Source organism: Lepidochelys kempii, chromosome 9, assembly GCF_965140265.1.
Source record: "Lepidochelys kempii isolate rLepKem1 chromosome 9, rLepKem1.hap2, whole genome shotgun sequence".
NCBI classification, from domain to species: domain Eukaryota; kingdom Metazoa; phylum Chordata; order Testudines; family Cheloniidae; genus Lepidochelys; species Lepidochelys kempii.
In genome coordinates, this window is record NC_133264.1 from 83,091,661 (window position 1) to 83,106,105 (window position 14,445).

General features: G+C 39.5%; 1 protein-coding gene across 7 annotated transcripts in view; it reads left to right on the plus strand.

Moving 5' to 3' along the window:
- ATP7A (ATPase copper transporting alpha) overlaps positions 1 to 10,720 on the plus strand; it is a 60,544-nt gene extending 49,824 nt beyond the window's left edge. For 6 of the 7 annotated variants that reach the window (XM_073361145.1, XM_073361151.1, XM_073361147.1 and 3 more), the window contains 8 exons: positions 86 to 268; positions 627 to 840; positions 1,539 to 1,685; positions 2,071 to 2,213; positions 3,127 to 3,330; positions 4,105 to 4,222; positions 4,815 to 4,917; positions 5,922 to 10,720. In XM_073361145.1, coding sequence (XP_073217246.1) covers positions 86 to 268; positions 627 to 840; positions 1,539 to 1,685; positions 2,071 to 2,213; positions 3,127 to 3,330; positions 4,105 to 4,222; positions 4,815 to 4,917; positions 5,922 to 6,198 — 1,389 coding nt within the window. In that variant the 3' untranslated portion in view covers positions 6,199 to 10,720. Of the gene's footprint in view, positions 1 to 85; positions 269 to 626; positions 841 to 1,538; positions 1,686 to 2,070; positions 2,214 to 3,126; positions 3,331 to 4,104; positions 4,223 to 4,814; positions 4,918 to 5,921 lie in introns of those variants that run through there. The other variant, XM_073361152.1, reaches the window with a different exon arrangement.
- The last annotated feature ends 3,725 nt before the right edge of the window (positions 10,721 to 14,445 follow it).

Sequence of the window (14,445 nt, forward strand, 5' to 3'; positions counted from 1 at the left end):
TAGTAACTTTGGACAGTAACTTTGCATCTGAATGATTCTGCAATAAGACCTTTATGCAACAATGCAGTTTTCTGTTTTGCTGCAGGTAAAGGTGGTGGTATTTGATAAAACAGGAACCATTACTCATGGAATTCCAGTAGTGATGCAGGTGAAGATTCTAGTGGAAGATAACCAGATGCCACGTAATAAGATTTTGGCAATAGTTGGGACTGCCGAGGGTAACAGTGAGCACCCTCTGGGGACAGCAATAACAAAATACTGCAAGAAGGTATGGTACTGAGATTCTTTTAGATGGGCAGAATATTTTGCAGTGATAGAGATCCTCTCCTATAGAGCTTTGTCTCAATATTGTGTGTGCGTCTGTGAATAACCTTGCACTGACTAGAAAGTGGTTGGCTTATTGAAGTGGCCTTTTACTTGGAGAGTTCTGAAAGTTGAAAATGATGAAGGCATGAGAGTGATTTGGTACTGTTTACACTGGAGCCTGACACTTAAACTTGTGTTTTGATGATTGCATTTTATCTGCTTATGTTCTAGATTTGGGTTTGGGTGTAATTTACTGTCAGCACGCTTATAAATGCAACTGGTTCTGTATTTTTCAGAAAATGTTTGACCTTTTCTCTTAGGAACTGGACTCAGAAACCCTTGGAACCTGTACAGATTTTCAGGTAGTAGCAGGCTGTGGCATTAGCTGTAAAGTCACCAATATTGAAGCATTGCTGTACAGGAGGAATGAGAAGGTTGAAGAAAATAATATTAAGAATATGACACTCATAAGAGTTGATGAGAACATTGAGGAGTCAATGCAACCTGCCTTGATTATTGATGCCAAATTGCCAAGTAAGCTGACACATGCATTTAAAATAAAATTTGTGCCAAGAATGATGATCTGGTTTTGTCTGACTTTTGTTGAGGATGCTGGGGGAAGAGGCTGCCATGGGTCACTAACCTTTCCCCTCTGGAGAACTGGGTCTGCAACCTCCTGGAGGTACGAAGGAGTTGCTCTTTACTTAATTAAATAGCTATGTATTTTATTCATCTGTGGAATGGGGTCATTGATGCTTCCATATCTCAAGGCACGTGGGCTAAAAGGAGCTCTATTAAAGTGGGACACAGAGATTTTAAAGTTCTGTGGTAAAGGTAATTCGTGTCAGAGCTGGAAATAGAACATGGGAGTCTGCTCCCACTGCCCTTCTGTGTTCTCTTTAAAACTGTGCTTCTTCCCAGATGATTACTACCCAAAATCTTCATGTAACTTACGCTCTTGACCAGTCTTTGCTCAAAAAAGGCTCAGCTCATGGCTTTCATGTGTATTAGTTGTCCCATGTTACAACTGTAGGTCCAAGTAAATGCTATCAGCCTCCTATTGCAGAACAGTTAATTCATTTACTTATCAAAAAAACAGGAAAAGAAACGTTTGTGGGCTGGGTAAGAAGAAAACACTTCCTAAGCATTATTTAGATTTTGGGTAATGATGCTACTAGTCTGTCTGACCAAATGTATCCACATGATTGTAGGATTGTATTTTCTTTCTTCAGCTACTTTGAATCATCAAAAGTATTCTGTTCTCATTGGAAACCGGGAATGGATGAATAGAAATGGCCTCCTTCTTAAAAGCGATATTGATAATGCCATGATTGAACACGAATGTAGAGGTTGCACTGCAGTCCTTGTAGCTGTTGACGGTAAGATCGTTGTCCCTTTTCTGTGGTGTTGGATTTGACTTGTGAGCATTTAAATAGAAAGTGATGAGGGAAACAATTGACCTTGAAACTATTAATAATTAATAATAATTAATAATACCTTGCTCTTGTATTGAATCATGTGACCACAAATGAGTCTCTAGCTTTCAACTTTTTGTAACGTTTTGAAAGATAGAGCCTCGTCCATTTCTCCTTTACTGCACGGATGTTTGGGCACACTACAAGGACTTTTAAGGGTTAGGAGACTAATAAAGAAGGAGAGAGAATCCTTTGGGCTCTGAGAGGGTCTTCTAGGACCCACTGCCTGCTAAAGGTGGGGAAAAGAACTTTAATAGGAACACGTTCATTTTCATGCTGTCTGTATTAGGAGTGCTGTGTGGCTTGATAGCTATTGCTGATACAGTGAAACCTGAAGCTGAATTGGCAGTCCACATTTTGAAGACTATGGGTTTAGAAGTTGTTCTAATGACTGGAGACAACAGTAAAACAGCGAGATATATTGCCTCTGAGGTAAATTGCTGAATATCTAATTGACTTACAATTTTCTTCATGGTATTCTCCCTACCCCCCCCAATGAACTCTGTTATGCTCTACTCCAAGGGGAGGGAATATCTCATTTCATATTTTAGTGTGTTCCCCCCCACCCCCCACACTCATACATAGCAAAATTGGTTGAAGGTGAAAAGTGCCAACAGTGTAAAAAAAAATCCAAAATGTTAATAACTAGTACAGAAACACTTGTAGGTTTTTTATAAGCAGCTATAACTCTGACTTCAGTGTATTGCACTTCTTACATCGGATTTGGACCAGGACTTTTAGCCTGATGATGTCCCTTTTAACCCTCATAGTGCATAATAAAATCAGTTTATTATTGAATGATCCTCAAGCAATTATCTATGTAAGTATCTCTACTTAAATTGCTGGCATGAAAATACATTGATCATTGGAGAAAGATTACTCTTCTAGATCTCCTTGGTTTCTTTGAGTTGTTATAGCAATTAGTGTCTTCTCAGCAGTCTGTAAATTCTCTGCTAAAAGGGTGAATTAGGACTGTTTCCTGCTTTATATCTTCCTATTAACTTTTTAAATTTCAGCTTTTTTAATAGAATTGGTCTCCCTTTGCTAATCCAGTAATCACAATTACTACTTTTCTTGCTAAAATCAAGTCACATCCCTAAAATAGACTAGGCTCTCCCTTGTGCCAGTGACCTCATTGGGGAAATGATAAAATAGTGTGGCAGTGGGGGGGGAAGTCTCCAGTGTGGTATGTTACTTAAAGTGAAATTGGATTGTGTTTTGTTCACTCAGAGGGATACTGTCTGCTCCTCACCAGAGAGAACAGAAAGCATATAAATTCAGAGACAGAATCTTGGACAGCACATGGAAAAGTTGTAATATGGTTTTATTCTTTCTCTTCCTTTAGGTTGGCATCACCAAAGTGTTTGCTGAGGTTCTTCCCTCGCACAAGGTAGCCAAAGTGAAACAGTTACAAGAGGATGGCAAGCGGGTAGCAATGGTGGGAGATGGTATCAATGATTCCCCCGCTCTTGCCATGGCTAATGTTGGAATTGCAATTGGCACAGGCACTGATGTAGCCATTGAGGCAGCAGATGTGGTTTTAATTAGGGTGAGTAATGGAACTAAGCTTGTTTCGTTAAAGAAAAATGGGTGGGGCCATGCCAGAGGCAGTGAAGTGAAAGCTGTTGTTTGGGACCTGTGCTCAGTCCCTCACTCCAACACTGGCCTGACTGGGGCAACTGCAGAGATGATGTGCTCCATCCCTACAGACCAATGGAATTGGAGCAGGGAGGAAACTATGTTTCTCTGACTCCTAAAGGTGTGATGTTCATTGGCTCTGGAAGGAAGCTGCAGCCAGCTTTCTTTTGCTGGATGTATTGTGGCAACAGTGCCAAGTTTGAGGATGGGTAAAGGAGGGGGAATGAGGGTGACCTTTGGGGAAGGAATGGAACATTGAAAATTAAACTTTATTTTGGTAGGACGCTATAACACCTAGATCACACCTAGAACATCTGTTGATCACATCTTCCTGCGTGCTAAGTTGCACTTTAATAATGAATTTTCACAGCCTGATTATAAATGCCTGAAAAACAGAGTTTGATAGGAACCCTGACAAATGACTGTATCAACACTAACGTTGCTGTAAACATATTTATTTGTTTTGCATCAGTGCCCAGGGACTCTAAACACTTATTGTGCTGGGCACTGTACAAACATAAAATAGAGGAAGGACTGACAATCTAAACACATCTATTAGAGAGACACTTGCATCTTTTAGAAATGCTCAGTGCACAGTATTTAGCTTTGAAAACAGTAATATGATAACATTTCATATGTGACATTAGTTTTCTTTGACTTTTCCTATAAACACTTTAATTTGCAGAACGATTTGTTGGATGTGGTGGCAAGTATAGATTTATCAAGGAAGACAGTCAGAACAATCCGGTTCAACTTTGTCTTTGCTCTAATTTATAATCTCGTGGGAATTCCTGTTGCTGCTGGTACGTGAGTGTTCTGTTGTAGTACTGACATTGTGCTTTATTAATAGATAATTGCAGTGGGTTTTTTTTTTCCATAAAATGGTACCCATCGTTCTTGTCTGTGAGTGATTATCAATACAAGTTCTTTACCTTTAAAGAGATGGTGGTGGAGTAGCAGGGAGCTATCCCCTATTATGATTAATGTAGATATGGTCTGTACATCGACATATATTTAAGAGAAACGTTTTGTTGAATGGGGCGTGAAAACCCATGGTTTTGACTTCATGAAGAGAACCATTTACTGCAGGGAAAATAAGCTATGCCTGCACTTGAACTTTCTGTTGTATTTTAACACATGCTAGATAACCCATTTTAGCTAATACAGCTGTAAATTTTAGTATAGAAATGACAAAATGATTATTCCTACCTGTGTTTCTGTTTTGTATACACTAGAACTTAGTCATGTTTGTTAACGTTAAAATGCACTAAAACTTCATGTATAGTCGTCCATAGGGACACTTGCTTGGTTGTATACAGTGCATTAAAGGTACTGTATAAGGATTATTCTGTTCTTATATGGTTTTTCTGGAATCAGTGCTGGTTTCTTTCCTAGGTGTCTTTCTGCCATTTGGTATCGTTTTGCAGCCATGGATGGGCTCTGCTGCAATGGCTGCCTCTTCTGTTTCCGTTGTGTGTTCTTCTCTGTTGCTAAAGCTGTAAGTGAAAAATTCTGTATTTATTTTGATTTGCAGTCATAGGTCTCTTAGTTTAGAGGCAGAGGGGTCTAGTGAACTGAGCACAGGATGAAGAGTTAGAGATTTCTAAACTCTAATCCTAACTCTGGAATTCAGGCAAGTCCATCTTTAGTCGTGGCTGTCTTCAGGGTGGTCACCTTCTCAATACAATTCCTTCTTGGTTTCTTTTTTGTCCGTTTTGCTTCATCGGTGTAGCCAGTTGATCCAAAATATGTCAGGCAGTTTTGTTAAACATGTGAGTTTGAACTGCAACCACGCCAGGTGTACATGATGGGAGCTATAAAAATCAGTAGTGCACTTAGTATGTAATAACTCTTGTCACTGAAAATCTGTGGGAAGTTTTGTTGCCATGCTGGCTTTTCTACAGATTCTGTGGCTATGATGCAACACAGCTGGGAACACCACACCTGCCGGCATTGAGGACTTAACAGTATGAAGTACTGCAATAAACAGTACCCTGTTAAATGTTATGGCTTGTGTTATTTCTTACCCCTCAGCCAACTTCAATGGAGAGCTGTGGTAGATGTGATACCATATAGTGTGTGAACCAGTGAGTGCAGGCGTCAAAGGGCCATGGGTAGAAAAGGCGATGATTTCCTAACCATAGTAGAACACTGACGCATGCCTCTTCCATTAACAAAACCTGTAGATGTTGTTTACCAGGATGTACCTTGGAATTTTAATACCCAGTCAAGCAGTTAAATATAAGAAGTGGTACGAATCTGTTTTGCTCTCCCCTTCTGTTTATTGTTTTAAAATAAAGCTCTCATTTGGTATTCGAATCAACCAAAAGATGAGAAATTAGACGTTTTTAACACTGCACTATGTATTCAAATTATGAATGGCAGTGGGTATTAACTGTACTGATTTGTACATGAGCATCTGCAGTACAGTTTCTTTCCACATCGGGTTGTCTCTATTCACAGTTACTGCCAACTAATTTATACTGGATTTTTTTTCCTTAGCTACAAGAAACCAAGTTATGAGAAATATGAGCCCCGTGCCCATGGCAATATGAGACAGAAGAGTCGTTCGGAAATATGTGTCCATGTTGGAATTGATGATACTGGGACAGCTTCTCCCAAACTGAGCCTAATGGATCAAATCATCAGTTATAGTAGAGCCTCACTAAATTCCCTGTTCTCAGATAAACGCTCCCTCAACAGCATTGTTCTCGGTGAACCAGATAAGCACTCACTCCTAGTGGGAGATTTCAGAGAGGAAGAAGACACAGCATTATGAAAGGCTCTTGAAAAGATACAATTGGCTAGAATTCTGTACGCACTGATAAGTTCCAGAGGTCTGACTTATTTTAAGGATTTTCCTCTTATCTTCTCTAGGTATTAATTGCCCAATTGTACAGGAAAGAGAAAATTTTTTCATGTTTTAAACACTGAAGCTGGTGCATTTATTTGCAGTGACCTTCCAGTATTTTTTACCAGACACAGCAAAGAAAGAAAGGGCAGTGGTGGCTGGAGCCTGCAGGTGAAGCCAGGTAATGTAGCTAAGAAGCTAGTAATGTCACACTATTTTTCTAGAAGATGCTGAAATACAATTAAGAGAAAACACAGGGGAACCAGAAATGGAGTAGAGGACTGACCAACAGGCAACTGGGGACAGTTTCTTGATGTTTAGCATGGCTGATATGTTTGCTGTATCAAAGATGTTGATGACCACAGCTATAAACTCTAAAAGTGCTCTTCATTTGCAAATGGATGTGCCTTATTGCATAACTTTTGGGATTTCTCTCATGTATAACTTATTCCATACAAGAAATTGTCCTGCAAAAGCTTAGAATGTTTTTTTTGTTTGTTTTTGTTTTTAAACCAAACCCCTTGCCATCTCTTCTCCCTTGATCTGGATCCTGGTCACATACAGAGAGAGAGAACTGAGGGAGCTTTGGTTTATTTCCCTCCATCTTCTCCCCGCTAAACTTCTTTCCTTTCTCTGTATATCTGTGTCCCAATACACTCCTGTGACTGAGATTGTCTGCTAGAAAGCACATTAAGTACACACAGAATGGGTTGATATGTCTTGCCTCTCCCAGCCTCTGCTAGCTCAGAAAACACACCACCTGCGATTTCTCCCATGCTCTTCTGAGGAAGTAATAGAGTATGCTACTACCTGAATTGTTTATTTTTAAAAAGCCTGTTAGCATTCAGTGGAGTTATTATTAGTTACCAGCACCTGCCAATTCCCTTTAAATGAATTGCGGTGATTCATACTGATGTTACAAGGTCCACCATTGTAATCTTTACAATTACGCCTTCACACTTAAGTAATGTTACCACACAGTGTTTGCTCCATTTACTACCTACTGAGCTAATGTCAATTGCTTGTAAAGATGTTAATAGTGTACCAGAGCCCTGAACCAAAACCTGGGTTCCCAACCACATCAATTTGGGACTATCCAGATCCAGACTATGTGAATTGGGCCCACCTTCACTTGTTATAATACTGAATTCTCAAAATTAGATTTTTGATCGCTAATCATAAATATTAAAAATGAAATTTCTCACTGAGAAAGCAACTAAGTGTTTATCAACCATTTACCTCCCTGGAATATTGGCTAATCTGCAAATCTTATTCTTGAAATCCTTTGCTGAGAGAGCTATTTACCAGTTTACTAGGTAAATAATAATGAGGAACTATACCATGAAGTCTAATCCATGGTGTGAGAGTTTAATTCTCATTTGTGTTTTTCAGAGAGGTCAGTCCATCTGTCAGAGAATAGACACAGAGAACAATAAATCTTAGTGTTCTAGTTTTTAAATTGAGAATCAGTGGTTATGCACAGGTTATGTAAAATGTCAAAAGCAAATGTTTAATGTATAATTTTCACTACTGAAATGACTGTCGCTTCACAAGGGAAAATATCAAAGTCTGAAAACAGGAAGTTTTGTGCAGCAGAATACATTGTCCCTAGGGTGTGATGAGAGAGTATTTTACACATATCGTAATGCTGAATGCAGTATATAACTTTTTGTTGTTTCCACATTAAAGAGAAAATAAGGAGTAGGAAAACATCAAATTTCCATTCAGGAATTTGGTTTCATGAGATCACAAACTGATAAGATTTTAAGAAATATTTCAATCTAGATTATATTTGTCCTTTTTAGTGTCAGGAAACTTTAGTTTATGCTATAGTAAAGCCATTCTATTAAGTGGTATTCTCAGTCTTGAACAACACAGCTATTTCTGATTAGTGGATGAATTGTTATGTAGAAACCAATAAAATATTGCCATGCAGCATTTATTGCTTTAAGATCACATACGTTGCTTCCATGATTCCAGTTTTGTTTTTCACCTACCCTCATTTTCAGAGGCTCTTTCTGGCAAGACTCAGCAGGTGCAAAGGGGAGTATTCTGCCTGATTTGTTTTCTCAAGGAGGAATTTTACATGGCAGCAGCCTGTTTCTTTATACAAAAGAACTGGTTTTGAATTACGCTAGTAATTGGTCATCTTCTGTCTGATCTTGCAACAAATACAATTGGGCCCTGTCCTACTCAAAAATGGGAATTTTGCCACTCACTTATGTGGGAGCAGGAACAGGTTCATAATCCTATGCTTATCACATCTGTTGCATGGGAAAAAATATCAAAATTAAGACTTTTACTTCAGGAATCAAGAATGGTCACTTGGGACAAATCCTGGTTTTAAATTCTTGGTTGGTAGTTAGCAAACATACGGTAATGAGAACAATTTATTACTCAGTGTTTAAGATGAATAGATGTGGTTAAATCTGCAAGTTTTCCTTGTATGAAAGTCCCTCTTTAATTATTTCTGTATCATTAAAACCAGTATTTGATCCAGTTACTGCGCACGCACAGTGGTATCCAATAACAAGGAGCCTCTTATTTTAATCAGGTGACTGAAAATTTGTTTTGCACTTGAATGAATATACACTGCATTGACATACTCTGTATTGTACATCTGGTCCAGAAAATCTGAGTGTCTTTTTGAAAACAGGGTTTTTTCCTGGTAAATGTCGGTATAGGAACTTGCTGACATTTTAGAATGTTTATGTTGATGCTTTGTGAATAAAATATTTCATGCTGTGCTTGAAGTTAAAAAACCAAAATGTTTTCCAGTTTGAATGTACAGTGCAGGTGAAGTAGCATAAAAGGTAAAATGTTTGAACACATGTAAATGTGATAATTTTTTTCTGTAAATATACTTTACTCCTGTCTATGGACATCTTGAAATCCTGTGATTATGTGTCATCAAAACCATTTTAAAATATTCAGTTACAAATGAAACTATGCATCAAACTAGTTTATTTATTATTATTATTTCCTGTACTGTCATTAGATAGATGTAAGACCTCTGGTTTATTTAAAAAAACAAAACAAAGCCCTGAAAATAATCATTGTCTGAAATTTTACACTGGATTTACCAGTAAACTTTTACAAATGATACAGGCATGCCTCTTATTACATGTAATCAATTTGATACCAAAAGGAGCTGTAAGACCAACAAAATCAGAACAGAAGCAGGGCAATGTTTAATTACATGAGCCGATAAGAATATTTTGTTTTCTGGCCAAGAAACCAGAAGTTCCAAGTAAATATTTTTAACTTTAGAGGAATCTTTTTTTATTAAGTTTGGTATCAGAAAAGGAACGGTGAACAATTCTGTGAAATACTAATTTTAGTACTGTTCTGTCTGTTTAAATTTACACCTATAAGTATGTAATATTACACTATAATTCTGTCAAGATTGTGCCTTCAACTTTGTAATTATAATGTTGTCAAAATGTAATGTTCAGTGCCTGTTTTTTAAAGTGCTTTCCAGAATTCCATTCTAATACTCCTTTTGTGAAGCTGTATTGTCGTGCTTCACTATAAAGCTTAAAATGTATGGCTTTTAGAAAGGATTCTTTTTCACCTAAGTAGAGTTGCTTTGCAGCATATTTAAATAGTCACATGTAGTGGGTGGGCATTATGGAACCATCTGTCTGGCACCACATGCTGTTTCAACCTTGCTCCCCCTTTCCAATTTCATGGATGACCCTCTTATTTGGGAATGTGATTTACTGTGAATTGGGATTTTTTTATTGTCAGCTCTGCCATTGGTCTGCTACAATATATGATCTTTGGCAAGTAATTTCACTTTTCTGCCTCAATTGGTCCAGCTATAAAATGGGCTGGGATGCTGTGGGCATGGTCAATTAATGTTGGTTATGCACACTTTGAGATCTGTGGGTAAAAGGTATCAGATGGTATTATTGCAGAATGGAACCTTTCATTTATGTAGTCACTCCATATCCAAAATAAACTGCTAACTAGCATAAAGTTGTACTTGAAGCATCCTAAACAGAGAAGAAATTTAACCTGAGGGCCCCGTGTGAGGTCATGGCACCCTTTGTTCTGACCAGAGTTTAAGTCTAAGTCCTAGATCTCTGCAGATACTGTGCGTGGCCAGAATGATTGCTGCAATAATTCAAAGGGCTCAGAATGGAAGATGCAAGGACACAAAAATGACAGGCAGTGGGGTGGGGGCGTTGCTGTTGAGTTCACTGGCTAATCTGTTGACTTCCACAGTATAATCTCCCAAACACAACATTTAAAATAAAAACAATAGTAGAACTGCCTCTAACATTTTGCTGTCTGCAAAATACATCTCTCCACCAAAGCAATTCTCTTACCAGCATGTTTGCTGAGGCTTCTTTCTGTTCCCCTTCCTGTGATTTCTTTTCCAGCATCATGCACACTTTATCCCTGTCTCTATGAATGTATAAGTAAAGGCATTCTTGGCTGTGAAGTATTTCTGTCTTTTGTGAAAAAGTCACAGTTGTTTAATAAGTCCTCTCTGTCACTCTCAGGCTCTGATTCTGAACAGATCTACATAGGTGCTTAACTTATGCATGGTAAGGTCCCATTGATTTTGTTGGGACTGCTTACAGTATAGAAAGTTAAGTGTGTGTGTAAGGCTATGTCTACTCTGCACTTTCGTCAGTAAACTTTTGTCAAAAAGTTTTGTTAACAAAAAGTGTCAGCGTGGGCAGCACTTTGTTGACGGGAGCGCTACCGCCTCTCGTTGCGGGTGGTTTTATTTTGTCAGCAGGCAAGCTCTCTCCTGCTGACAAAGAACGGCTACGCTGCACACCTTACAGGGGCATGGCTGTAAGGTGTGCGTGTAGACATAGCCTATGTCTTTGCAGGGTTGAGTCCTTAGCTTTCCTTTGAAAAAAACATTAGCATGGGAATCCTGCAAACAGGTCTGCAGGTGCAGATCCCCATTGAAAGTAATGGGGTGCCACACACATAGGTCTGGGAATTTTAGTGCACGGATGAGACCTATGTTTCTAGCCATTGTGGTGGTGAATTTAGGGGCTTGTTTACGCACAAACTGAAACCAAAATAGCAAGATTTGTTTTAATTCACACCTTTAGCTATTTTGGTGCAAGTCTGTGTGTGGACACACTTATTTCAGATTGAGTGTCCTATTTTGTTGAGGTCTATTATTTTTTACCAATTTAAATTAAAGTAGAACATTCTTATTCCAAAAGAAGTGTCCACATAGATTTGCACCAAATTATCTAAAGGTGGGGACTAAAACCAATTTTTAGTTCATTTTGTGTGTGTGTGTACAAATCCTAATCTTTCAAATATGAACTAAGGAGTAACCCCTGGAGGTCTAGTGGTTTGGAGTAACCTAGTAAGATGAATTTGGTCAGAGAGGTGTGTTCATCTCTTCATCTTCATTTGAAACACTGAAAGACAGAATAGGTAAGATTATGTGGTAGTAGGATCTAAAGAGAAGAGGCCAGCAGCACTGTGACCACTGTGGATTGCTGTTTATAGAAGAGGAGTAAGAGAAAAAGCAAGAACTCTTTGCTGTTAACAAGAATGCTGGGAGCTGCCTGAAAGCCACCAGAAGAGAACTGCCTAGTCTATCTGTCTACTTATATGGCTGTTTTGACTGAGCGTTTCCCCCTCCGTAATGGATTTCATCCTCACAACTAGAGTTGGACAAATGACTCTTTACATTTGCTTGCATTTGTGAAAAATCAGAAAATAAATCCCATTCCTCCTGTAACAGAACCAAAAATTCTAAAAAAAAATTCACCAAATTAAAAAAGTTGTCAAAAACTTAATTGCAAACAGCCATTTTGTTCAACCTGAAAAGAACTGTTTCATTTTGATTCTTCACACTTTTTTACCATAAAAGCAAAGAAATTCTAGAAATGTAGGATTGGAAGGGATCTTAAGAGTACATCTAGTCCAGCCCCCTGCACTGAGGCAGGACCATGTAAACCTAGATCATCCCTGACAGTGTTTGTCCAACCTGTTCTTAAAAATCTCCAATGATAGGGATTCCACGGCCTGCCTTAGAAGCCTTATAGTTCTTCTTTCATATGGCTTGGGTAGGTAGCAACAACTACAAATTTATATCTAAGTTTGATAGCCAGCACATTGCTGCAGCAGTGACCTGGTGAATGTCCTTCAGGCCCCGTCAAAAGAACAAAGGGGACATTCAGATACGATGTGCTCTATCGTTTGTGCCTGGTGACCACAGTTTGCATACAGGTGTTTGCCTCATTTTCTGTTTAAAGAGGGTTTGTCTACGTCTCCCATGAGATGTCCTGATGTGATTCGATCTGCACCAGTCTTTCCGACATAAATCAAAACCCAGTGGTTCCTCAACAGGATCAATGATAAGTGGTTTGTTTTGAGTGGTCGAAGTGCTCCATGTGACTCTCCATTGAGCCTCAGCAGCAAAGTTGGGCGTAAGGATCTTGATACGGTTCCATAGAGGGTTGCAGGATTTTAATCTCGTCTTTGGTGGGTTCTGCAGGTCATGATGCATTGGGATCCTCGTATTTGCATTGACATGATTAAGAAAGCGAGATGTCTGAGCAGCTCTTCTAATCTGTGGAGGTTGGATGTGCGATAGGAGCGGGAGCCAGTCAACTGGAGTAGATTTGAGTGTCCCTGACACTATGTGCATAGCATTATTGAATTGAGTGTCAAGGAGTTTAGTGTGACTTCTGTGAGACCACACTGGTGCACAATATTCAGCTGCAGAATATACCAAGGCAGTTGTTGCGGTTCGTAAGGTCCATGGACTGGAGCCCCATGATGTTCCGGCCAATTTTCTGATAAGCACGACACGAAACTTCACCTTATTGTGGGTGTTCTTGAGGTGCTGTCTAAAGATCAAACTCCAGTGTAACGCCAAGATACTTTGAATTAGCTTCTTGGCTGATGCTTTCACCACAGAGCTGCACATAGAATCCTAGAATATCAGGGTCGGAAGGGACCTCAGGAGGTCATCTAGTCCAACCCCCTGCTCAAAGCAGGACCAATCCCCAATTTTTTCCCCAGATCCGTAAATGGTCCCCTCAAGGATTGAACTCACAACCCTGGGTTTAGCAGGCCAATGCTCAAACCACTGAGATAACCCTCCCGCATAAAACACCTCTCCACCTGCCACCCCATTGGCCATGCCCCTCCACTAGCTGCCCACCAATATGTCTTCAGGTCCCCTCTGCTTAACACAGGTCTCAGTGATCTCAGCTCTTAGTAGGGGAGCCTCACTCCTGGTGCATCTGGATAGTCTTCTTGCATCAGAACCACTAGCCCAGAGTAGGTCTAATGCATAGACCCAAATATCAGCAATTTCAGCTCTGTAGCATATAACAAGACTCTTACTTGAGTTTGATATCAAGTTTGATATTAGCCATTTTATAGTTCAGATGGAAAGCAGTTACCACGTTTGGGGTTTTTTTGGATTAGGCCTACGTTTCCAGCATTGGAAATAATCAGCCATAGTGCTAAGATATTGGGTTAGGGTGCAACCGATGGTATGAAGGCTTGGCAATATGATCCGCATACATGAATTTTCTTGAGTCCATTGCTGGTATATAGCCTTATAGTCAGGTGAGATAATAGGAAAAAATGTTCTAAATCTCTCTTGTTGTAGATTAAGCCCATTCTTGTCCTACCTTCAGTGGACATGGGAGAACAATTGATCACAGTCCTCTTTTAACAGCCCTTAACATATTTGAAGACTGTTATCAGGTTCCTCCCCACCCCACCCCCATCATCTTTTCTGAAGACTAAATATGACTAGGTTTTTTTTTAATCTTTCCTCCTAGATCAGGTTTTCTAAACCTTTTATCATTTTTGTTGCACTCCTCTGGACTCTCTCCAATTTGTTCACAGCTTTCTTGAATTGTCGCAACCATAATTTGGACACTACTTCAGCTAGCGTCTCACCAGAGCCAAGTGAAGTGGGACAGTTATCTCCCTTGTCTTAGGCCTGGTCTACACTGGGGGGAAGGGGGGATCGATCTAAGATACGCAACTTCAGTTACGAGAATAGCATAGCTGAAGTGGACGTATCTTAGATCAATTTAGAATCACTTACTTCGCGTCCTTGCGGCGCGGGATCGACGGCCGCTGGTCCCCCGTCGACTCCACTTCCGCCTCTCACCGTGGTGGAGTTCCGGAGTCAACGGCAGAGCGATTGGGATCGATTTA